This window comes from Cyprinodon tularosa, unplaced genomic scaffold, assembly GCF_016077235.1.
Source record: "Cyprinodon tularosa strain WSP-4 unplaced genomic scaffold, ASM1607723v1 ctg432, whole genome shotgun sequence".
NCBI lineage: Eukaryota > Metazoa > Chordata > Actinopteri > Cyprinodontiformes > Cyprinodontidae > Cyprinodon > Cyprinodon tularosa.
The window spans coordinates 1015402-1042176 of record NW_024039155.1 but is presented as its reverse complement, the minus strand read 5'-3'; the positions used below and the strand labels follow the sequence as shown (position 1 = coordinate 1042176).

The 26775-nt window shown below is 38.1% G+C and overlaps 1 protein-coding gene across 1 annotated transcript; it reads left to right on the top strand.

The window, feature by feature from the left end:
• Positions 1-6361: 6361 nt before the first annotated feature.
• Positions 6362-15781, top strand: tspan7b (tetraspanin 7b). The gene is made up of 7 exons (XM_038299654.1): positions 6362-6576; positions 6863-6937; positions 7029-7124; positions 14512-14667; positions 14869-14952; positions 15058-15143; positions 15226-15781. The coding sequence occupies exons 1-6, from the start codon at positions 6433-6435 to the stop codon at positions 15124-15126; spliced, it is 624 nt and encodes a 207-aa protein (XP_038155582.1). The 5' UTR covers positions 6362-6432; the 3' UTR covers positions 15127-15143; positions 15226-15781.
• The last annotated feature ends 10994 nt before the right edge of the window (positions 15782-26775 follow it).

Sequence of the window (26775 nt, the reverse complement as noted above, 5' to 3'; positions counted from 1 at the left end):
GAAGTAGAAAAGAAAGTACAAAGAAAAACTTTAATCTTATCTGGTTGAAGAAAAAATGAGTAGCTCAAGGATGGGCAGTAAAATGTTGAGGAAGATGGTATTGAATAAGTATCAAAATTTAGAAATTGTGGAAATGTCAAGACTTGGCAAAACAATTGGAAAATTATTTAAAATGTGTCGGTTGATCAGCATAAAGAAAACAGTGTCATCCTTAGAGGATTGAAAATCTACAAACCTATGTGCAAGACTGACCATGAGAAGCAGAGGAAGGACAGAGAGAGAAGCTTATAGAAAGAGAGCTAATACCACTTAAGGAGCTGAATTTATCAAAAAATTGAACCTGCATGTTACGAGCCGCTGTGTTGATGACAGCACCGTTGGCAGGCTTAGGCTGCATGTTACGAGGTTAGCAGATGCTTTATTACAGTGTAAATCTTAGAACCTGATTAAGAAATATGCACTGAGGTTTGTCGTCAACAGGCCTTGGTAGTGTAATTTGAAGAAATTGGTTGAGTTTGGGTCATAGCTACGAACCATACGGCACAATGAATGAGTGTATGTAAGAAAGAGGCTTTTATTTTGTAGAGTCCCTTTAGTCTTATTCCGAAAGTCTATCATGGATGTGTGTCAAGGGAGGGTTCATGCCCAGCAGTGATATAGAATCCATTTCCAAATATGAAATCACTGGTTTTCCATGTTATTGGGTGAATAGATGCTGTATTAGAGCGTAAATGGGAGACTTTTATTGTGAAATTCACTCTGGGGTATGTTTTGAAAAGGTCCCTAGAGTCTAATAGAAACAAGCTGGTAGAGTTTGGGTTATAATGCTGGGCCTTTTGCATCAATTAATACACGAGTAAAGTATGGAGGCTTTTATTTTGAAGAGTCCCTGGAGTCTTATTTTGAAAGTCTAGCAGGGTCGTGTGTTGAGAAAAGGGTCAGACCCAGCAGTGATACTTGATGACGTTCTAATCGTTAAATCACTCTTTTCCCCTGTTATTAGGGCAGTAGATAAAGTGGCAATGGGAGGCTTTTATTTTGAAATTTTCTGTGGGGTGTGTTTTGAAAACCCCCCAGAGTCTCATTTTTAAAAATGTGGTTGAGTTTGGGTCATAATGTTGAGCCATATGCTGGGAAAAAAATATGAGTTTAATTTAGGGGCTTTTATTTTGAAGGGTCCCCGGAGTCTTATTTTGAAAGTCTATCAGGGTTGCGTGTGAAGGGAAGGGTCATGGCCAGTAGTCATATTGTATCCACTTCCTAATGTTAAATCAGTGTTGTCTCCCTCCATTAGATTAAAATGTGCTGTTTAAAGTGGTGGAGGTAAAATCCTTTGAAGCTCGGTTACCTTGACGACGTTAACGAGCCTGTCAGTGAGAGAGAGACATGCGCATCACTTTCGTTCCTTAGTTCTCAGGCTTTTTTGAATGGGATTATCAGCTCCGAACAAACAAGTGCTGAAGACAAACCGTAAATGGTATCTAAAAAATTCTTTCAGTCTAAGCGAGAGCTATCCTTTGTCTCCGATTGGGGTAACTTTCATGGCTGTAGCTCATTCACAACCTTAATGGGAAGGAGGAATATAAAGGTTTGAGAAATCCTGCTGGTCTCATTGATTAACATGCAGCACAATGGTAGAGCAGAACTCTCAAAAGCAAAACTTTCCCTCCGAACAAACGAGCGGTGAGCCAAAACCGTATTAGGTATTCAAAAAATTCTTTCACCGTGAGCGTCAGCCATCTTTGGACTACAACTGGTGTGACTTTCATATTTCTACAATATTTCGTCTAGGCGTGGTGACGATGTAAAAAAGTGTATAATTGTCAAAATCTTGATTTTGGGGTTCGGACATATTTGTTACCCCCGAACAAACCTTTTTCCTAGCTAAACGATAAAAGATATCGACACACTTCCTTCAATGTGAGTGCTAGGAAGGTCTGAGGAACAACTTCCACAAGGCTCGTGTTGCTACGTCGAACAGTTTCCGAATGGGAGCGATACGAAAAAGTCTGTTTTTTTGAATTTTCAGTTCGGATTTTCAGAGAGCTCTCATTGGATTTCTATTGGAGAAGTGTGGACTTCTTCGTGGTCTGGGCCAAACTGTCGGAAAACCGTAAATGCCACACAGATGAGGGTTACATTTCCTGAATCCTGACAAAAATCCCTACGTTTTGATGTAAAATTTATCTAGATAGAGTAAAAAATGAGCGAGTGAGTTGAAGCTGTTCGGCATGAGTGAAATGTTTGAAAACGCTAGAGTGGCACACTCTAGCAGCTGAACATTCCGTCCATAGACTTCCATTATAAATCTGAAAATCTTTAAAAATTGTTTAAAAGTTTGAAGCTTCACTGAAGCAAAACTGTAAAAGTTAGCTGAAAGCCGAGTTAAACAGTAATAGCAGAAAGATACGGAAACATTTTAAAAGTTGAATGGTGTTTCTAGCTGAAAGTATGCTGAAGTAGTTAAAGGGCAAAGTTGCTGAAGATTTAGTGGAATTTTTGAAGTTTTACATGCATTTCAATGGGGCCAAAAATCGCAGAAAAAGCTGAATATCGCAAAAACTACGAACAATATCTTTACCAAAAGATATAGCAGAATTCTCCTGAACAAGCCGAACGTTTTGATACCAAATTTGTTTAAATCAGCTGAAAACTGTTGAACTAGTTAAACGAAGAAAAACCTACGGAATAATAATAATAAATATAAACAGAAAAACAATAAGTGGGAATGCATAAGCATTCCCACTTGATAAAGAGAAACAGAAAAACAATAAGTGGGAATGCATAAGCATTCCCACTTGATAAAGAGAAACAGAAAAACAATAAGTGGGAATGCATAAGCATTCCCACTTGATAATAAAGAGAAACAGAAAAACAATAAGTGGGAATGCATAAGCATTCCCACTTGATAATAAAGAGAAACAGAAAAACAATAAGTGGGAATGCATAAGCATTCCCACTTGACAAGACGATAACACCCCAGCATCTAACTGCCCATAGGTTGTCTGCAATGGCCATTTTCACAACTTTTTCTTTATAAAAATATACAGTATAAATGCTTAAAAGTTAAAAAAAAAAATAATTAAAAAGCTAGTCTTTTAGCAATACTAGTAATTAACTTAATAAGTTCAGGCTTTTAAACTGTTTGAAAAAAAAAACAATTAAAAGCCGATCATGACTACTAGGAAAACATGTTGAACAAAACAGCACTGGATGAATGAACGCATGAAAATGGCTTTCTATTTCTTCCAAACATATTATATATGTTATATATATATATATATATATATATATATATATATATATATATATATATATATATATATATATATATATATATATATATATATATATATATATTAGGGGTGGAACGGTTCACAAAATCCACGGTTTGGTTCGATTCACGGTTTCTGGTCATGGTTTTCGGTTGATTCATAACATGTTGATTGTTACACCAAAATTCCATAAAAAAATATGAAATTAATGAAAAAATCCCCCCAAAAATTAAAACCCTGGATCATTTCCGTATGTTTTGCTGCTTTGAATTTAATCATCTGGCGCATGCCCTCTAACCTGACAACAGCCAGATGCATGCATCTGGCTGTTGTCAGGTTACATGCTCTCTACCATCTCCAAGGAACTCAGAGGGGAGCAGACGAAGCCACAGTGGGGGCTGTAGGCTTTGCTTTGAGCAGCCGGTCTGGAGCACAGCGGGGCAGAGCCGGGGTTGCTGACGGAGTATGAGGGATTTCGGGGTTAGCATGACATGTTGCTGTTAGCATAAACAAAACGTGTTGCACAATGTTCCACTTTTATCCACAACTTTCTTTCCGCCGTCATCGTAGGTCACTCTGAATGCAAAGCGCTCCCATACAGCAGACCTATAAAGTGCTGCTGGCGCATCTTCCAACTCCTGTTCTTTCCCACTCGCCATACCCACACAATGCTCCATAACAACTGATTTTTTTCTGCTACACCGGTACTTCTTCTTATTGTTTACTACTGGCGGTTGGCTTTGGTCGCAGTACCGCCACCTTCTGCTCTGGAGTGTAATCGCTTCCTCTATGAGAAAAATGAGCAGCGCATGAACCGAACGAAACACACGCGAACCGAACCGAGACAGTCGAACGGTTTTCATAAATCGTCCCATCCCTAATATATATATATATATATATATATATATATATATATATATATATATATATATATATATATATATATATATATATATTCTGCCAATTTCTGCACATTTATTCTGGAATCTACTCTGCATAGTCACATGGTATTAACAACACATTAAGGCCTTTTACTATATAGCTGTGCCAGATATACTCTACTATAGGGGCGGCTTTTCGCATCATCATGCACCTAAAGTACAACCTGCAATTTAAGAAACAGAAAGTATCAAAATAACTCAGCTAAAATCTGTTATAGATGATTTTTACCTTTTGCTGCTCAAGTGGATTTGCTGTGACTAGTCCATTCTAATATGTTACTCTGTGCTGCATTTGTCATGCTGTGGTTGAAGGAAGACCCACATGCAGAACATAGTGGAGGCAAAATTAAAACAATTTTAATTGGGAACTCAAAATAAACTTAGAGAGAACAAGTTCATGAATGACAAAAACCGAGACATGTAGACAGGAAGCCAACAAAATGAAGGGAAAAAGGGAAGAGGAAAATGCAAGGCTAACAAGTGAGAAATTGACAACAGCTGATGAGTATCAAGGTAACGAGCTGAGGGAACGAAAGCAAACAGAGGAGGACTAGAAAGATACACAGGAGATTCAACACAATGTGAATCAATAGAGAAAGAATCCGAAACCTGGTCCTTAATGAATTAACTAAGAAGCAACAGTAAGGGAGTATCAACAAGTTATGGAACTAGTTTAATAGAAATGACATATCATGATGATATAATCATCGTGATTCCAAAAGCCAATCACGTAGCCTGTTCACAACAATCTAGTAGAACAAGGGATGGCTATTTCATTTGCATCTGTGTTGGAATGTTTTTAGGAGGATGGACCTCAATGCTGCTGAAATACATCAGCGGTCCGATTACATTCCGCTCTGGTGAAGCCAACAGAATTGATAGGTGTCAATAGGTGTCGAAACATCAGAGAAAACTGAGCAAATGTCCGGTTGCCATCCAATTTTGTGGTTGCCATGACCCGGATGATTGAGAATTTTTACACAGGCATAAACAATAAGGAAGAAACTGATTGACTAAATCATAAAAAAAGAGAATTTATGGAAACCAATAAATTATTAAACTAAAGAGTAATACCTGAAGAAACTTGAGCCTTGAGATAAGAAAAAGAGTCCATGAGACTGAGATAGAGATTCTAATTAAACTCAACAGAGCTGCTTTTTAATCTTGGGTGTTTCTATAATAAAAATAAAGTATTTGATTCTAAGATTTAATCTAAACACATATCTGGAAGGTGACTCTTCGCCCATGTATTGAGTGATTTTCTGCCTGCATCATATTTCTTTCCAGGATTGCAATTATTTGAATCTAACTTACCAACTTCCATATCTGCACTGAAAAAAATTCCATGCATTATAATCCATTCACAACTGTGTTTTATATCAGTTTTTATCCATGTGTTTGAAATAATAAAAAAGAAGGTTGTTTTATCTGACCAGAGGAATCAACTTCTGTGCATCTAGTCTTCCAGCTAATTTTGAGTGCATCAGGTTATTCTGTTCCCTTTTGTCTCAGAAAAGCACAGTTTAGTGGAAGGGACAGGAAAGAGAAAGGAAAAGAGTGTTGTTGTCACATTAGTTTTAAAGATGCAGAGAATATCAGCACAGAATGATCCTTTTGTAGTCAGAAGGCCTGGCAGCTGGATGTTGAGCCGCCTCCTCTTTAGCAGACAATGGTTAGCTGGATAAGGCGGTCCTCGCTGGAGTCGGATCATCCACAGACATTCAACACCCCGCTCTGTTTCCAGCGCCAGAGAGACAAACCCAGCTGAGACACACGCTGCTTCATCTGCCTTGAACAACACGCTCTTTTATCCGCCGCATTCATTTGAAATGCTAAAAGAGGCGCAACAGGAGGAAGCGTCTCGCCTCGGATCAAAGAGCTCCTTTGATTTGGTGTTCCTGTGCTAGAGTGTAGGCATATTCACAGAGCAGGTGATTGGCACCTCGCATTCCTGATGATGGGTTTTTTTTTGTTGTTGTTGTCGTTGTCTCCTATCTTCCGGCTCCTCCTCCTACTCTAATTGCTCTCCTTTTTGTTCCACCTTGATCCCAGTTTCTTCATCTTTCCCTTTGCACGCTGCAGAAACACAACTGTTGAAATAAGTGCAGAGATTAATGCCTCCTTCCTGCTTTCATTCTGCTCCCTGTGCTTTTTCTCTTTAATCCATTTAGATAACAGGAGCCATCCTGCTGGCAGTAGGAGTGTGGGGAAAGCTGATGCTGGGTCCGTACATCTCCCTGATAGCCGACAACTCAACCAATGCCCCCTACGTCCTCATTGGCACCGGCACTGTCATAATCGTTTTCGGCCTGTTTGGATGCTTCGCCACCTGCAGAGGAAGCCCATGGATGCTGAAACTGGTAAGAGTAGCAGGAAATGTGTGAGTATTTTTCTGCAGTGGGAGTGAGAAGCAATGCAGACTGTTATTAATTAACCTCAGGTCACATGAGAAAAGTAATAATGACTCACCTTTATCCTGCATGAAGGTTTAAGTTATTCAGTAGGCGCCTCTGGGTACCTCGTTCCGTTAATGGTGGCAACTTGAGTGTGTTTGAGTGTTTATGTGCAATGAAATGCAAATGATATTCACCTTAAGGTTTTGATGCAATCAATGCAAATCTCCTGCCTTTGTTCCTCTCTCTGTAGTATGCCATGTTTCTCTCCCTGGTTTTCCTTGCTGAGCTTGTGGCTGGCATCTCTGGATTTGTGTTTCGTCATGAGGTCAGACTCAGTTCCCTGCTACTTTGTGCACATATTTTTTACGAGTCTCTGAATTTATTGTATTGAGCATGTGTGTGATTGCATGCTGCAGATAAAGGGAACCTTCCGGAGGACTTACACTGATGCAGTCCTGAACTACAATGCTGAGGACGAGGCAAGCCTTGCTGTAGACAACTTGCAGCATAATGTGAGTGGTAACTAATTAAGCTGAGCCACAGGTTATTGTCCACATTTTTTACGAGGTTGGTTACCTTTGATTAAGTACCTTACTTGCTGTCACCTAATTATTCACTACACACATATGCTTTATTTACAGCATAGGGGACAAGCCTGCAATACACTGAAAACACTGAAGACTGTATATTTGTGGAAATTGTTTATTGCTGGTATTCAGACAATGTGGCATCCCCCTGCTGGGATCTGTATGTGTGTTTACTGTGAAATTATCAAGCTTAATATTATTTTGTATCTGTTTTAAGGCTCTAAACTTATCAGCATGTCAGTTGCTGATGAGTCAGGTGAGGTGGGGGTGGGAATGCAGCTGCAGGCGACCTGGAGATCAGGATTTTACCTGCTCCTCATGGGAAACGCTGTCTGTCTTCAGGCAAACCAATACAGCATTTGTCTTATTTACAGCATAGGGGACAAGCCTGCAATACACTGAAAACACTGAAGACTGTATATTTGTGGAAATTGTTTATTGCTGGTATTCAGACAATGTGGCATCCCCCTGCTGGGATCTGTATGTGTGTTTACTGTGAAATTATCAAGCTTAACATTATTTTGTATCTGTTTTAAGGCTCTAAACTTATCAGCATGTCAGTTGCTGATGAGTCAGGTGAGGTGGGGGTGGGAATGCAGCTGCAGGCGACCTGGAGATCAGGATTTTACCTGCTCCTCATGGGAAACGCTGTCTGTCTTCAGGCAAACCAATACAGCATTTGTCCACTGGGGGTAGCTAAAATCAACCAAAACTGAAAGCAACATTTTTAGTGTGTATGTGGCGTCTCCCCACACTCAGTACGTCTTGGGAGGAACAAGTCTTCATACCCAACTGCGTTAACTGTGACACTGAGCTGACAAGGATCCCCAGGTGACAGCTGGAAGCGGCACACTGCTCAGAGCAGGCAGTTATAAGAACCCACAGCGTCTCAGCCGATCTCTGCCTCACTGTCAGGTGTGCAGCGGGAAAAAAATATGTGGAAAGCACTAAACGTTGTTTCTCTTGTTTTTCTAAAGCTGCTAGGCAAACTCCTCAGATGATGCGATGACAGTGTGAAAAGGATAGTCATTGGTTATGAAAAATGGCCTTTAGACTCAAATGGCACAAAGACCTCAGACATCAATTATGCTTGTCTTATAACGCCCTGTGCCATAACTTGGTGCACAGGTGTCTAAAGCCCCATTTACACTACCCTTTTGAAACTTTGCCAAGGGCTGTCCGAGCACTGATGGGTGTAAATGGAACTGGACCGTGCCAAACACAACCGAACTGTGCTAAATCTAGTACTAGTTTAACAGTAGGGACAGACATGGTTTAGGCTTGGTTCTCAGATAAAGAGCGCATGAGCAGACTGCATCATCTCCTTACAGTCAGCTTCTAGTAGTTACCGGTAATGCACATCAGTAAGTTGCTTCATAACCGCCATAAAACAGAAGAGGAACAACAACAACAGCAATCGAAATCTTCTCGACTCTACATTTTATAAAGTAAAACAACAAAATGTCACAATTATAATCAAACATAACTTCCTAAATGTTACAGGTGCTGCCATTTTGATTTGCTTGATTCCCTCCTTCAGTCCTAGCAGGAGTACCTTAGATCGTCACTAGGAGGCGAGGAACTATGCTAGCATCCATCCATTTTCTTTACACGCCTAATCCCAAGTGGAGTGGCAAGGGATGCGGCTGCCTATCTCCAGCTGTCAATGGTCGAGGTACACCCTGGACAGGTCTCCAGTCCATCGCAGGGCAACACGGAGACAAGCAACAATTCATTAACCTGTTTTTGGACTTTGGGAGGAAGCCGTACCTGGAGAGAACTGAGCAGCCCAGAACCGTGCTAGCGTGTTATGTATATGGTCCTAAGGAACCAAGCTCGACACGGTTAACTGATCCAAGCATTGTCCGAACTCGGCAGGGGTCGGTTTCAGGGGGGTAGCATAAATGGGGCATAAGATTCATCAAAGACTATCCTTTAATTCGCACAATGATGTCTAACTTGATTTAGGCCTAGTCCACACAAAGACAAACATGGTGTCTGCATCCACACAAGTGTATACAGCACCATTGGAATCCATGTAGTACATTAGCCAGGCGCTGTAACTTGCCTGTTACAGAGTGGGCTGGAGCTACATCGCCATTGTTAGCAAAAGGTACAGCTCGCATGTACACACTGAAACATGAGACCGGCCTTCTGAAAGCTTTCCACTCTTAAGACCTGATTTCTAATATGATCCTTTATAGTTTCCCAACATGCTGGATCCGTTTGCACACACAGCCTAAATGTTTGATTACCTATGCTGGTTCGCCTAATCTTGTCTCTGTGTGGATGGAGCTTTATTTTGATGCTATAAAGAATTTGCTTTTCACACAAAGCCTAGACATGCATTTCTTCTAAATAGCCTCTATCCCCTCCAGTCACAGGTAAAAGCACACTAGTAAGCTCAGATTAGCTGAGTAAATGATTAATCCGGTCCTCTCTGAGTCACCATAGCATAAACAAATTACCATACATTTTGTATGTCTATCTATAATGCTTGACAGTCTGTTCAAGTTGATATAATCAACAGCCGGTTCAAGTTTACTTTTGTTGCTATAATGGAGCAAGCAGATTAAAACTCTGGTAAAGATGTGGATATTCTACAGTTAAAGGGTGCGTTAGATTTATTAACCAGAGTTAAACATGTGTAGGGCAAGGCTGGTTTAGTTGTATATCACAATTCAGTGCATGGACAATTCAATGTGCTTTACATAATTAGATAATAAAATAGAAGAAAAAAAAGGAGAATAAAATTTAATATAGATAAAAATAATATGTCTAAAACAAATGGACCACAACCTTTTAATAATACCTCAGTTAACAGTTTAACTGCAACAGTCAAACTCAGCTCCTAACAAATGGGTTTTAACTTTGATTTAAAATAACTCAGGCTTTCAGCACTTTTACAGTATTCTGGAAGTTTTTCCAGATAAGTGGGGCAAAGAATATAATGCTGCTTCTCCATGTTTGGTTCTAGAGAAGTCTTGAACCAGAGGACCTCAGTCGTCCTGGACACACAGACAACAAATCTGTTATGTATTGAGGTGCTGATCCATTCAGTGATTTATATGCTATAGATGGATATGAAAACCTATTCTCTGATATATAGGGAGCCAATGTAAGGACTTCAGAACCAAACTGATGTTATACTTTCTCTTAGGCAAACCAAACACAGCTAAAGATAAATGCATGAATGAGTTTTCTGTGAAAATACAACAGTACGCTTGACAATATTACAGAACAAAGCAAAGGCACAAGCAAAACACATTCTTTATTTAAAAAGTGCCTCAGAGGAGTTTTAAATCCCCTTAGCAAATTAAACACTGCAGCTGAGATGAGTTCTGCAGTTGATTTTGAGACCAAGAGGATGCATATGAAAACGAGGATATCCCCAATCCTATGTGGATTCAGGGGACTTTGTAAATAAGCAAAATGGGAGTCATATCCAGTTATTGTTGGAGGTTGGGGGAAACGTATATAAGTAGTTTTCTCAGAATCTCCTTATAGCCAAATGTTATGCAAACAGATAACAGGGAGAGACTTTGTAATAAAATGCAAAGCACTGTGGTGATCCATGTCCAAGCAGGGAAGACATGAGGAAGTTACATTTCTATGTACAACAAGGAAAGCTTGTCTGTACTATGTTGGTTTTTTTTTAATCCTAGATGTTTACAGATTTATTGTCTTCAAAAGAACAAAATTCATACCTGTAAAAACTGACTAATGTTAAATCTTATTATGAAATTTCAGGTATTTGTCCATTAAAAAGCCCAAATATTTAGATAAAGACACAGTTTCACCCTTTATCCTTTTAGGGTCTTAATACTTTTATATTTTTATTTTTGTGCATTCTTTAGTGAACGTCATTCATTTTGACACTTGGTATTTTAGAGCAATTTCAAATGGAGGTCTGGAGTTGCTTGGAGGTTAACGGTAGCTTGATTGCTGAGGAAGAAATGGAGAAAATCACAGTCATTTGCAAAAAGCCAAAAAACAATCACATTAGACATTGTGAATTATAGTCCAACACCATTAATGAAATATTGAAAATGATAGGCACTAAAATATACCTTTGGGGCACTCCATTGTAAATCATCATACTGTAACATTTTAGACCTCAATAAGTATTTTCAAACCATTCACTCATAAAGTCAGACACGCCAATGGTTCTGAATCTATCCAATAAAAACTAATGATCCACTGTATCGATATGGCTGCACAGTACTTTCCAATGCACAAATAACAGCATTCGCTACAAACACACCTTCAATAATTGTACTTTGACTGTTAATAAAGTTTGATCACTTTTCATAGATGAGATGTTTCAGCAGTGAAGATTTGATTAAGTGTAGCACTGATCTGAAATATTTTCACTAATACTGAGTGCTTGGATATGCATACATAGTAAGGTAGTTGTAGAAAAGTGTTTTTCTTGCTTATATTAAGAATTTGTGCAATATTACTCCATTAAGAGATCTGTATCGATATGGCTCAAGTATATTCTCACAGGGACTTCTGGGCTTCCTATAGAAGACCCAGGTATAACAAAACACCTTAAAAAAAAACTTTAAAAACCAAGTCCTGACTGGCTAAGAATCTCTACCAGCAACGTAGAACATCTAATTTCTGGCCCCATTTAGATCTTAGCGGGACCTATTATGGATATGAGGAAAATCTGTTGAATTGCTTATCAGATCTCAGCCTGTTGGGGTTTTAATTATTTACCCAGAGCTGTCCTACTTCAAACTAGTGGCAGAGTTAGACTTTGAAAACAAGGGTAGCGAGGTATTGTTTGGGTGGTCAATATATAAAGGGTTCAATTACAATCATTCATCGTTCATTCATTTTCCTCAAAATTTATATTGATTAAATTAAAGCTGTTTATTTTCCAAAATATATACAATTATGCACTGTACAATGTATTAAAAAAATTAAGTATACAGCAAACAGAAATAAACAAGTAACAAATCTGCTCCTTGGACTAATCAAATCCAGTAGTAAACTCAAGCTTGAGGTAAATTTAGACCTGTCAAAACAAGGCAGTACAAGCAGCGCTGCATGTTTAAATGTGTACCACAAGAAGAAGAAGAATAGAACAACAAAACAAAAAAAAACATACAGCCCTTTAAAACTGACTAGTTGACCATTGCCCAGTGATATGACAATCCAAAATGTTCACAAAAACAATCAAAATAGCAAAATAATGTGGTTCTAGTTAGATGAAGCAAAATGTTTTACAGTCTTCCCTATTTAGGGAATATGCCCTCCTTGACTCAACACTGAGTATGTCCAGGTGACTTAATCATTTGCCATTGTTGTCCAACACTGGAAAAAATCTAAATCTCGATAAGTAACTTTTTTCTTAGAATAAATGCATTTGTTCTTGGATTTAGGAGGAAAAAGAGATATTTTGCCAATGGAACAAGACAATTTACATTGAAAATGAGAAAACACATTGTCACATTGCATTGTCCTATTTCAAGTGCATTTGATCTCATTATTTTATTTTAAGAGTAAAAATACTCATTCCATTGGCAAACTATCTAATTTGCCTACTCAATTTAAGGGTAAATACACTTAATTTAGGAAATTTTAACTCATTTCTAGATCGTTTTTCCAGTGGAAGGTGGGTTTGTATTAATTTAAGGGCAGATAAACTTTTACTCACCCTGAAAATTTTATGGGAAACCTCTTTGTAAAGTTCCAAAAACACAACAAACTCAAGTAGAGAAGCTGGTCTCTCTCCACTTTTCTCCCTTCTTGAAAGAAGCCCTCTCGTTTGATGAAGCTCATGCTTAAAGTCTTCTTAGTCTAACTCAAATGTTTTCCGCAAAGCAAGCAGAGGCTCCTCTTTTAGGAATGATGGGCTTTTGGGTTCAAGAGATCGCACCCTTTCCATTAACTCACAGTTCTTTTTGGAAAATTGCCTATCTATTTCTGCTTCAAGACTATCAAGTACCTGATGAAAAATACTTCTATGGAACTCTTCATTAGTTTCAAACTTACAGTGCCTCTCTCAAACAGTGCTCAGTACTAGTGATTCCAGAAATTTGAAATTGGTCTTTTGTGTCTTTTGTTTTGTGCCTCAGTGACAATGTTGCAGTGGTGCACAAGTTCTTCCGTCTCCTTCCATAATTCACCAACTGTACTATCTCACGTGTCTATAAGGGAAGCAACGAGATCTATTGCTCTAACCAGATCAAGACTTCTGGATTGGAGCATGTCAAGGATTTTCACATCCCCAAACACTTTACAAAAAGCAAACAAAAGTCCTATAAACTATAGGTCAGTTCGGGCTAAAAGTCCCTTTGCTTATATTCTCCTGTCCCCACTGTTCTTCTCTAGCGACATTTCTTGCCAGATACTCAAATCTGTTGGAAGCCTGTCTGTCATAGTTCTAAATGCAATGTAGCTGCAAGCCCACCTAACATCTGAAAGTTTCTGAAGTTCCCTATGCTTTTCATGTGGGTACATTTCTTTTTGAACGTCAAGCCACTTCATAGTCAGTAATATTCATAGGTGATACTAAGCACAAGCACTGTGGTGCAACATCTCCCTTACTTCCGGTTAAAACAGCACTTTGTTAAATTTGGTACCAATAAACGTACATACCAGCAAAGGAAAATGTTTTTCACTGATCCTGTGTAAAATTCAAGCACTGCAATGTTTTCAGCTGGGTGGCAACAGGGGTGACAAGGATTTCTTCTGGAGTGGCAATTTCAACCCCAACTAACCCTCTGGCTCCGCCATTGCTTCAAACCTATGGCAGCTATTATCAATGTGCCTTTATGTTAGACTCAAACTATCCCTCTGGCCTATTTTTTGGGCAGTTCATTTCTCATATGGGCACCATATGTCTAGGAATGTGTCCTACTGTTATAAAAAGCAGCAGAAGTGTTAATAAATAGATTTTTTTTTTACCGTAGATTACTTTTCAGGAGCGAGTTTTGAGTTGATGGGACATTTTAAACTATTTTCCAGCTTTTGAGTACACAACAAATGTACCACGATGCCAGAAAAAGTAATTTCATTCCTCTTTTTACCTAAACACTACTGGAACTACTAACTGGTGAAGATCCAAAACTTTATTTAGAGTCAGACATTGGTTTTTCTGTTCAGGGCTTCAGTGGAAACATGTACGACAAAGGACTTTTTAACTGTCCAGTCTACAAAATTTGTAACACAAGAAATAACATATAAATAAATAAGCACAATGTTTTATATCTTCAGGATAAGCAGAATAAAATGGCTTGAATGTTTCTATAGAATAAGTGTTTGTGTTTCTTTGTTTGTTTGTTTTTTGCATTTTTAGCTGCGTTGCTGTGGAGTTTATAACTACACCAGCTGGTTTGCCAGCGTGTATTACCCCTCCAACGGTATCCCTCCCAGCTGCTGCTTTAACTCCTCTGATTGTAACCCAGAAAATCTCCGCAATGCAACTGTAGCCCCAAGCAAGGTCTACCACCAGGTACGTTTTAATGGTTTTATTTTTCTGCATTTTTCACATTAAATGAACCTCATAACTTTAGGTGACCACACATCAAATCCTTGGCTTCTCCACACACCAAAAGCTGCCTCAGATAATCTCCTATACACACACCTTGCCTTTATTTTGCACTTATAATGTGTCTTAGTTTCCTCTGCAGACTAACATGCCCCCTTTTTTCAGGGCTGCTTTGAGTTGGTCACCTCTTTCATGGAAACCAACATGGCCATCATTGCAGGAGTGACGTTTGGCATTGCCTTCTCACAGGTGAAAGCAGAAGAACAGTGTGACTTAAAATAGTTTATTATTATAATATCATACAGAATGAGGTTATTAAGCCTCTTGTGTGTTTTTTTTTTCTTTGTATTTCAGCTGATTGGCATGTTGCTGGCCTGCTGTCTGTCCAGGATCATCACAGCCAACCAGTATGAGATGGTCTAGCTGATGTGAGGTGGCAGGTGAGATTTATTGAAAACATGGCTCAGAAGAAAGAGGGGGTTGAAACTGATGCTAACACTAAAATGACCTTTATCTTATCAGGGAGATGGAGAGAAGAAATGACAAAGTGTCTTGCCACAAGTCAGAAGTAAATTCCCTAAAGTCCCATCACACATCTGAATCGGAAGTTGCCTCTGTCCGTCTCTCTGCCTGTGATCTCAGTGTAATATCTTAATGTACCTTATTGTAAAGCACCATTCCTCGACTCGCTGCGATTGCGATCAAAGCTTTCTGTATGACGCTCCACATTGATGCTTGGCGTAAAAGTTGCTCATTAGCGGTTATCTCTGATCGGCGCAGCTCACAGCAGGTAGGGGGAGCAGGGCGGACGACATCAGAAGGGCATTACTTAAAAATCTGAAAGTAACCCTCTCACTGGTAGGTTTAGTTTTTTCCCATTTGTTATCACTCATCACTGTGTATGCCTAGGATTTTAGTCCTTTGTTACTTGATTCTGTGCACTAAGGAGGATAGTCTAGGTTGTTGACGGTGGGGAAAGGGAGAACCGCTGTAGAGTATTTTTTAACCATGATATTAAAAAGAAATATTTTTTTGCTGATATATAAAAATATAGAAAGCCCAATAAGTTAATAAAATTCAGACTGTGAAAAAACATTTTGCTTAGCATTTTAGCCTTAATATATGTTAGACGAAAACAATGCTTTAATGTATTTAATAAGATATACAAGTGAAATTAATCATTGGAGTATAGGGAGCTTATCGGACCTGTGACCTGAACTTGTTGTTCGCTATATCACCTATTTCAATGCATCATCAAAGCTTGTCACACTGTTCCTATGGTTGAAAGGCTATTTCATGAGTATCTTGACAAAATGATGCAGTGACCAGATTTGCTTCTTTCTTGCTTCCAGGCTGATCCTGAGTAGATTTCCCAGAGATTTTACACCTGGGATTAAAGTACACCCTGAATAATCGGAGCTGGGTTACCCACCTTAAATTCAAACAAAACGCATAGATACATGAGCGTCAGCAAAAATATAAACATGACATTATCTGATCTGCTAAAGCTTCTGTAACATCTCAGATACTTGCTTACTTTTTTCCCCCAGACTGAAATGTTTTAGCTCCAGTTAAATTCCAATATATTAGTCAAATTCTGCGTCTTAGTTTCTGTCATATGAGACAAAATACAAGCTAAATGATTTGTATCAGTGCACCGACACAAATTATTTCAACCCTTAAAAGCTACAAAATAGTGACCTTGAGCTTTTCTGCATGACTTTATTGTGGACATAGTGCTATGTAATTATTCTAGACCCTGTATTTACACATATTTTACTAACACTTAAAACTTCACAGTAATGCTACTGCAGTGGATAGCCTATGATAAACACCAGGCAAACAGAACAGGAACAGGCAGACTCAGAGGTCCAGGAGTCCGAAGCCAGGTCAGGCAAACAGATCAGAACAGGAAAAGGTAATCAGAAACACTCAGGTACACTAAAAACACTTTCACCACTGAGATCAGACGGTAACAGGCAGGCTCAGTGGTTAAGAGGCAGAACAGGTCAGGATCAGGTAATCAGAAACACCAAGGAACTCTAAAACCCCTCTCACCACTATCTAAAGAGAACAATGATAATCTGGTGCTGATTACTGGATGCAAGCAATGTAAATAGAGGCAGGAACAGGTGGATCAGATGAGTAGTGATTGGAAACCGGGCACAGTTGGACAGGTGAATGGAATGAGTAATTAAGTCAGTCATCAGTGCCAAGATCATAACAGTTACAGGACTGTTATGATCTTGGCACTGTGGCCTCATATAATGAAATTGAAATGAGGTCCAACAAATTCATGAAACACTTTCTGAAATTACCCAGCAGCAGTGTCTGCTTAAAAAAATCTTAGAGAATTAATATTTTTTTTCTTTTTTTTTTGTGGTTATTCTTAAAATAAAGACAGAAATGTCTCCACTTCTTTAGGGGATCTGACGTAAACATTTGAGCTGTTTTTAGTGCTGTGATTTGTTTCACACAAAGCTGAGGTTCCAGTCAGGTGATAATAGGGTCATAAAGCAGCGTAGCACTTCACCTGTTGCTGCACACTGCAGGACAGCTAGCTGAAAGTATATCTTTCCCCTTTTTTGCGATTTGGCTTTTTTCAGTCAGTAATAATGCTCTGAAATCTGAAATGAGTACAAGCTAGGACATCTTTCAAAGTCCTTGCAGTTCTAGATAAAGATTTCACTATGTCTTTTCAGACTTTGAATTTTATGCGTCAGCTGTATTTTTTGTTTTGTTTTGTTTTTTTGCACAGTCTCGTTACACAGGCACTGTATAGTGCTGTAGTTGGTCAGATAAAAAGATGAAAAAACCTCCAAGACTAATTGTTTGGGTCTGAGCATGTAAGATTTTAAACCAGGATGTTATTTGACGATCCAAGAATATTTCAAATTATCGGAAGGTGTTTTTTTTTTGTGCGTGTTTAACATTTATGTTATTTTTTACAATATTTTTCTTCAAACGATTAGGATCTTGAGTCATTTTCTTCTGGTGAAACATTCAGCAGTCTGTCGCAAACAGAGATCAGTAGGAATCACTCGGCAAGCATCTACAATTTACAGTTATTCTGTGTAGTGCATCAACCTGCTGCTGCCATCATCATCATCCTCATCTGTAGATATGTATTGGAAATGTAATTTATATGATGTGTTGTTTCACAATCTAATATGCTAATCAGTATAACCGTTGTGTCACGTTTTTTCAATCCGCATTTAGCGCTCAGAGTCAGTATTTGTTTGATAGTTTGTAAGAAACTTGCACTGAAAAAAATCTAATAGTTGTGGCTGATGTTAAGTTGAGAAATAATGCACAGTTTAGCTCTAAACTTATTATGTTTCGTTGGTATTTAGTTTACAGCTTTACTCAGATGTTTTCTATCTCTATATCTCTTTTTATGTGTGTGTGGGTGTGTGCATAGATGTGGTTCCAGGTGTGTTTTTTCTTCTTCTTTGTTGTTTATTATTATTATTGTTTTCGTTCAGTATTAAATTGTGTTTTTTTTTTCCTTTAAAATCTGTAAATTTGGTTTGTGGATATAAGATTTACCTGCCCTCTCTTCACTAATCTTTTGTTCTGTAAATACACAACTGTAATACCATTCAGCTTACACTAGGGGTCACTAGAGACTCAACAAGAACCGCACCATGTTGTCTACTGCTGACTAAGTCACCATCAGTGGTCTTATTATCAATAAATATACAGAATAACAGTTGGGTTTCTTTGTGTCTGTATGTGTTCATTTTTTTGGTTCAAATCACTTCACGTACTAAAAAAAAACCTAGTGCTTCAACACTACTGAATTAGTTTGTTTATACCTTTATTACTTCTCTCTATGGTTTCTTGGTATTAATTTATAAAGTTCCCTTTAGATTTCACCACAGCAAATATCTTTCCTCATTTTGCTCTTAATAAACCACTTTTAAGTCATTTTTACTGCAGATTAACATCAAGATAACTGATGGTGGAATTGCATGTTTTTTGACACTTTGGGTGGAATGAAACTAAAACCTGCAAGAAGGGGAGCTGTGGCCCTTCACAAACCCTGAAAGTCCTGGGGTGCAAAGTAGAAACTGCTAAAGAGGCCTCTTAATCTTTTTATTAATGCTTATGTATGGTGTGTTCATACAGAGATTGGTTCTGTGTCTGAAGAAAATCTCAGAGTAAAAGCGAAGGTTCTGAGGCTGTAAAGAGCTGTTTTGTTGTCCATGTTGAAATGCTCCCTGCCATCGATCGAAAAGCCACTCAAGGATCAAGAAGTCAGTGGCGCATTAAAGTTTGCAAATACTCTCAGGGGGCAGATATGTTTATTTGCTGGATATATGGCCTTTGGTCTGATGGAAAGTTTTAAAGTGTGTAACTACTAGACTGAGGATTTTGCAAATAGGCAAAGGTTCCTTAAAGAAGATTTTTTACTAAATTAAACCAGTTAAAACTAAAACTTTTCCTCTTGAGATGTTCTGGATAGGGCATATTGAAAGGCAGAAACCTTTTTTTTATCTTAAATGTAAAATGTTCATATATTTTCTTTTGACAATTTTGATACAATTAGAGCTCTAAGTGGGTTACTCTGACAGCTCAAAACATATTATAAAGTGTCTATACTATATATTAGTTAATGATTATGTCAGTAATGAATTAATCAGGATTAATCCGATTAATTGTTTCAGCCCTAGTTACTACATTGATAATTTTTACTTTTTATCATTTTATAACGAAAAATCCAATGCAAATTGCAACAAAGTATTATGAGAATCTTGTCAAAGGATGCTAAATATGTTAGACTCCAAACAGTGTAAATAGCAGTTTTCCGAAGTACTTAAGAAATGTACTGCATGTAAATTTAAAGAAAGTTAAACAAAATAATAATAATATCTGTCATTATTCTCAAGTAGAGAATAATGACAGATATTATTCTGTCATTATTCTGTTCTAAGCATTCTGTTAATCCTAGCTGAACTGAAACAGGAATGCTTAGGCCTGATTTAGTGCCAGGTATAGAGCAAAAAAGGATAAGTGTCTCTCTCTATCTCTCTTTCTCTCCCTATATATATATATATAAATATATATATATATATATATATATATATATATATATATATATATATATATATATATATATATATATATATATTTCATTTCAGTCATTTTGATTTCAGTCCATCAGAAAATGTTTCACAAGTTTAAATTTATGTTAGATTTTTCTGAGTTCATTATATAATATAATTCATAATTTAATTTATCAAACTAACGGAAACATATCCATACATGGCCTACAGTAGAGCACTTTAAAAGTACAATTAATGGATAAAATTGGTAACCTTGAAGGTAGGATTTTCTGAAATTCTTCAAAAGACCACTTAAAAAACAAATGCACATGCACAACCCTGTACATGCTCTCGAGACGGAACATCTATTAAACGTGTAGGAAAGCATGCACGAGCCCATTTCTCCTTGAGCATGCTCTGTTTAAAGGTTGTTGTTTGCATCGCTCATGCAAGCTTACTTTTCAGAAGAAGATTTGCAATTTGTCCACTATGTCAGACTCACCACCGGTAAGTGAAAATGGGGATAAGGATGTAGGACGGCCTTACGTAAACATATCACCAGAATGTTTGGCAATTAGGAGGACCACTTATTTTGATGAGCCAGCTGGAATAACAACATCCCCCACTATACCTTTAAAAAGCCTAATAACATCTCATTGTTCATCATATTTGACATCTGCAAACAGCCTTTCTTTGGCTGCATTAAAGGTTGTTTAATAGCAAATTTTGGATATGATAACACTAAGAACAATAGGAAAGTTGGAAAAACAAAGAATTTAAGAAGATTTTTAGAAACAGAGGGAAATACCATCCACACGTATAGGGATAAGTTGGAAACACAAAAGGGGATGGAGTACCTAGAGAGAATATGCAGAAGGAGAGCATGCAGACTATATGAAGCATTAAAAACCTAAATATAAATGCATGCCACAATTTTCATATTTTCATTGCTAAAAAAAGAAAAACAAGCGTCATTTTGATTGATTGATTGGTTAATTGATGGTTAATGTACTGACTGATTGATTGATTGACTTTGATTGATCGAACAGTGAGAAAGGTACATGTTACATTGCTTGAATTAGTCAAAAAGAAGAAAGTGTCAAAGGAGGAAAAGGTGTGTGGGGTATACACAGTATATACAGTGTGTCCATATATATATATATATATATATATATATATATATATATATATATATATATATATATATATATATATATATATATATATATATATATATATATACATATATATTTATACAGGTTATTGCACGGGGTATTTACATAAATGGGTCTTTATCCATACAGCTATTGCACTGGGTATCAAATATATAGAAACATGTTATTGCATAGGGTATTAAATGGTAATTACACAACATATATTGCACAAATTATAGCAGTTGTAGTGTCCTAATTTTTAACCATAGGTTTGAATTTTTAAAAATAATATTTCAACAAAAACATCAAATCCTGTTCACATTGGAAAATAACGAGGGAAAAAAGTCACGGGTGTGAATACTTTTCTGTGATACGATGTTTTTGTCTCTGCGCCCTGGTTTATAGCAGTACCATGTTTGCCCACGTGATGGCTCTTGAGTATCAGCGGAAAACGGAACCTCGGAGCCATAAAAAGGAAGCGAACGGAAGTCCGCCGCGCGCGCACACACACACAAACAAACACACGCGCGCACAGATTTAATCTCCGTCTCTCTCTCCCTGTCTCTCTGTCCTCCTCCGCTCCTATGGGCTGCAGCGCAGTGACAGGCGGTGTAAACATGAGGAGCAGAGAGGAGAGCAGCTCCGCTCGGTCAGACCGCGGCCAGCCAGCGGAACTCGCTCCAACCTCGTTACGCAAATTACCGGAAGAGCGGCGCGGCAGTGGGTCCGCTAATGGAGCGTGTGTGCTGCTGGCTCTCTGCGCTCCGCCTCGCCCCTCGCCTCCGCCTCTCCGCGGCACATAATGGGCTGTGGGCTGCAGGGAGGCATTCACCGGGGAAGCGCTATTACTCACGCAGACACACACACATAAATTGAACGGACTCCGGAGCGCACAGACACCTCAATGTGCAGCCAGACTAATTATTAACCGGGCGAGCGCGCTTACACCCACCCATTTTCAAACATCAAAATAAACAACAAGGAGATTTATTTTTCCTAGAATGATGACATGCTTGCAAAAGCGGTTCCCCTCCACTTTCAGCTCTAATGTTTCTGTGCATTTCAACACCAGGGAGGCCTCAATAACAGAACCACCTGTCAGTATGTTGCGTTACATCTCCACAGCTCTAAAAATAACCATACAGCTGATATCAAAAACACTTGACCAATAACTTATAAAGGATTTGTTATTGGTTACATTGATATTTTACTTTGCAAGTTTATCTTCTCTACACCCAATGATCTTTTACAGAATTATACATATTAATTAATTGCAAAAAAAAGTTGTTTTTTTCTCTCTCTCTCTTTTTGAAAATTTTATGCAAAATTACTATTTGAGTGCAAATAATGTGCCCCAATTTCAATAAAATCAAGCAACAGTAGGGGCTTACTTAATTGAATCACAGGTTTGATGCCAAACTCGGACGCTCAAAAACAGAAAGGAACTTTAGAAAAGAGTCTAAATCTGGAGCCATGAGATAAATAGTGCCTTACTTTAGTAGAAATTCTGATTGAGGGTTAGGTCAATGTTTTAAAAAACTGGGAATCGGATGCCGCATGGGGTCCTTAAACATCAAGTGTTTACTCTAGACATCCTTCCTTATGTATTGATCAACTGAGCAAAAATCAGTTCTTTTATGCAAATCAGTGCTTAAAATGTTAGGAGGAAAACAGTAGGCCAATTGCAAAAAAATTAAGGTCCCACTGTTTTAATAGATGTAGAAATACTTGGAAGCTGCAAAGATTGGCCATTTAAACCACATCTATTTTATTTTGCGTTTAGAAAACACTGCATTAAATGCTACAAGCAATGCAGTTGGGAAACTCAACAGTTTATTCATATCCATGATTTAGAAAATTGTCAATTTAAGATTTTGAAAATGAAATTTGCACTTTTACTTTAGAAAACCTTAAATAGTCTGAACTTTTGAAAAATGTTGATAAATGTCACCCAGCTTGATGGATCTTAAACATGTGGTATTTTAAACCACAAGATAATTGACAAACTACCATGACCCTGACCCCTGATCTCTGACCCTTGAAGAAAGCAAACAGCGAGTATGCATCACTGCTTTTATCTATTTATGACCACTTTCTGGGGGTTCCTGTAACATGTATGGCTAGAAGATATGATTAAGGAATCAATATATATTTCAGATCATCCAAAAAAACTTCCAGTTAGTGTGAAACAGGCCACACTAACATTCCAGGTCTGCTTAAATCCCAAAAGAATCTGAACTGTCAAGTCACAGTGAGAAGAAAAAGAGCTCAGTCAATCAAATTCTGTTTGCATTTGTCAGCTATGAGTATTTGATAAAGAATCCTTGGCATCAAACTGGAATACTCTGTGTACTTCTGAGCTCTTAGATAAACACTCAGACTTCTTTCACTACTTTGCAATTTGTCACATCAGCAAATTTACTTGACTTTAAAACTTCAATAAAGTTTGTTGCACAATCTTTTGTTGAATACATGGTTTATTTAAAAAAGATGTCTACTAGAACTTAGAAATAATTGTAAATTAGAAACATAAATAGATCATAATATAATGTTGCATGTATTTAAATAATTGAAAAAATGTTCTGAAATGACTTCCATAATACTGCACATCCTGAGTTTACACCTGTCATCGATAATGATGATTAAATTCTAATAAAGTTTAGCAGTCAGAAGAAATAAAGAGTTTCCCTGACATTTGCATATTTTAAGTCATAGGTTGCTAAGAGCTGGTTACAAAGGATCAAAATGACATCATTGCAGAGAGAAGTGTATTTTCCTAACAAGGAAGAAGTGAAGAAATGATGAAGCAATAGTGACCAAACAAAGAAATGTGTATTTTTCACGAGCTAAAAAAAAAAAACACAACAAAACAACACACAAAATAATGGTTTCCTCTACTCCCCATATGTCTGAACCCTGAAACAAGGGGGTGGTAGCATCATGGTATGAGTTACTTTTTATCAAATCTATGTTTTGTTTGAGTTAGATGGCATTAATAACACTTTAAAACAGGTAGGCACTGAGCAAAAAGAATGAAAACTATAACGTTTTGGAAAGACTGAGTAAAATATTAAATGTGAGAGATTTAGTGAGCTTTTGCAAAGTAGAGGAAGAATAACTAGTAAAACTTTCCTGAAAGCCTGGAGACTCAGTCTGTCTGGATCTCATTTTCCAGCCCTTTGATTTGCCTGTTGAGCATTTCTGTGCTCCTTTTAACAGATCCCACCATGTTTTGATGCTTAAACGAGTGGAACATTCAGCTAACACCAGGAAGCATCCAGATCCCGATGATGATAAAGGAGTAGGCCCTCTTCCTTGGCTAAACCGAACATATGTTATTTCAAAGCTGCACAAAAACGATCCAAAGCATTGATCCAAATCAGTTTCCTTTTACATCTGTGTTTTAAAAAAGGGGCATTTTAAAGTTTCACGTGTCATTCATTTACTTTAGATGTTTTCATGACTGGATTTGACAATGATTTATTAAAGCAAGTTCTTTAAAACATTAAACTAAAAGCTGAAATAATCAGAAAACTGTAAATTTGATTGAAAATCTGCTTAAAGCCTCTATAATCTCATGATAGGTACAACTTTGCTTAACAATGATCTTTAAGCAGATTTCATCTCGAAAGCAACCAAAGGCAGCGACCAACTCTCCTCCCATAGAAACCCAAAGACAAAGACAGACACTCCCTCATGCATGCCACTAAAATGCCTCAGTTACTGCCTTATAAAGTAATGTAGCCAGCCTGTCTCACTTCACCTTCCTGCTCGTGGTGGGAGCTGTTATCACTGCTGTTTGTGTGCTGTTGTTGTTGTTGTTCTAATTGCTGTTGCTGCTTTGCCTCCAGCCTTCCCGCTGACACCCTTGCCTCACGCTTTCCAGCAACATGCCGCTGCGATGACAAGTACTAGAGTTCCCACTCAAGCTGCCTGTTCCTGTAGCTCAACGCACCACTAACCCTCATTCCCTCTACACCCCACCCTGCCCCCCCTTTTCTCCTCTCCCTTTCTCTCTCCCTTCTTCGCCCTTTAAAGCCTCAGAGATGATGACGATGATGACACCCGCAGTAATCTGTGGATGCTCAGCTCCTGACATGACACACAATTGAGGAACCCTCCCAACCTGATCTGGGTTTCATGGTTGCATTCAGGCACGGAGCGTCATCACTGACAATCAGACAGCCTTTTTTTTTTTTTTTCATTTTTTCGCAGGAGAATAGATGAAGTCAGTGAGGTGGGGTGTATGACTGACAGCACTGTTGAGAGCAGCAAAGCCGGCCCCTGGTTCTCTCTGATCTCTGCTCAGCAGCTGTGCACACTGGCTCTGCTGACCTGGTTTGTCTCTCTGTTTTCAGGCAGGAACTGGGATAAACTAATCTACAGAGGGGAAGCTGGGAGACTGTTAGTGGAGCTTTGTTTCTGAGGCAGCAAGAAAACAAAAGCTTATTATCTTAATTTCATTTTCTTGGAACAACACTGAAGTTAGACACTTTGGTACTAAGTAAAGCGGTTTGTATAGAGTTAGCATTGCAATTGAAATTTGCGGTCCCCTAAAAAATAATGCAAACATACAGCCATGAATGACTTTACCACTTGCAACAAAAGTCAGTACACTCCTATGTAAAAATGTCAACATTTTTTTTCCCAGTAAGCCATTTTCCTTCCCTGCTGTCACGTGACTGCTTAGCCATGGTGTCTTGTGTGAATGGTGAGCAGATGTGTTAAATTAGATGTTGTCGCTCATATACTCTCTCTTATTGGTCAAATAAAGTTTAACATGGCAAAGATCTCTTGAGAATGTAACTAAGAAGAAGCTGGGCTATAAGAAGACTACCAAAAACTAGGCAGTTGCCTAGGGCCCCAAGTTCCTGGGGGCCCCATACAACTCCTTTTATATGTATGGTTAATACAGCTATTACTTATTTGTGAACATTAATAATGTTTTTGTTGTGTGACTCCACCACATTGGATCAGTCCATTTGCTGCACGTGTGCAGAAAGGTCCAAAAAAACAGCAGCAAATCATTTGAAAACAAACGATATGAAGAGCAGTGTTGCCAACTTAGCACTTTTCTCGCTATATTCAGTGACTTCTCAGACCCCTCTAGTACTTTTAGTACAAAAAAAACACTTAGCACCAAATCAAGTGACTTTTTTCGTTTTCTGTTTTGGCGACAACATATAAAAGCACCAAACTCTGCACTCAAGAGCAAGTAGATTTGCAACCCCGCCTCCTGCTCTTGTCTATCTTGTCTGCTGTCATGATTCATGCAGCTATAATTTCATTCAAATGAAAAATGGAGAACAGATCAGCCAATCATGGCTTGTCTACTGTGAAAAGGCGGACTGTGTTATTTACTTTTACTTTCGCCTTTTTGGAAACACCGGAAGGAGCAATCAGCTGAGTTAGAAGGGTCTTAATGACTGAAACAACTTTCTTATTCCTTGTGAGACAGCATTAAAAGTCAGCTGTCACATTTCCAATATATAAAGAAAAAGGGAAAAAACTAAAGAAAGAGAGGAAAACGGCAAGAAAAGGGATAAGAAGTGAGGGACAAAAATTAGAACAAAAAATGTATTTCTATTCTATAAACATTTCTGTTTCTTTAAAATGGGTCTAACTATCAATACCCTGAAACTGAGCTGCAGCACAAGGCAAAGATCAGGTTCCAATTAGAACAAACCTTGCCTAAGAAGCCGCACATATACACTCGCTATATCTAGAGGGTTTCTTTAAAAAAAAGATATGAGTGCTGCCAGGATCAGCAAACCTGACAGGGCCAAGACCACGTGCTGCGCTCTGCATCAAATTTATCTAAATTACAAGGATTGCTCTTCTGAAAGAAGTTTACAAAGACAAGTGTGTTC

Coding starts and splice junctions, on each gene's coding strand:
- tspan7b (XM_038299654.1), top strand. CDS start 6,433: ATGCTGGGTCCGTACATCTCCCTGATAGCCGACAACTCAACCAATGCC. Junction 6,938..7,028: donor GATTTGTGTTTCGTCATGAG/GTCAGACTCAGT, acceptor TGCATGCTGCAG/ATAAAGGGAACCTTCCGGAG. Junction 14,953..15,057: donor TTGGCATTGCCTTCTCACAG/GTGAAAGCAGAA, acceptor TTTGTATTTCAG/CTGATTGGCATGTTGCTGGC.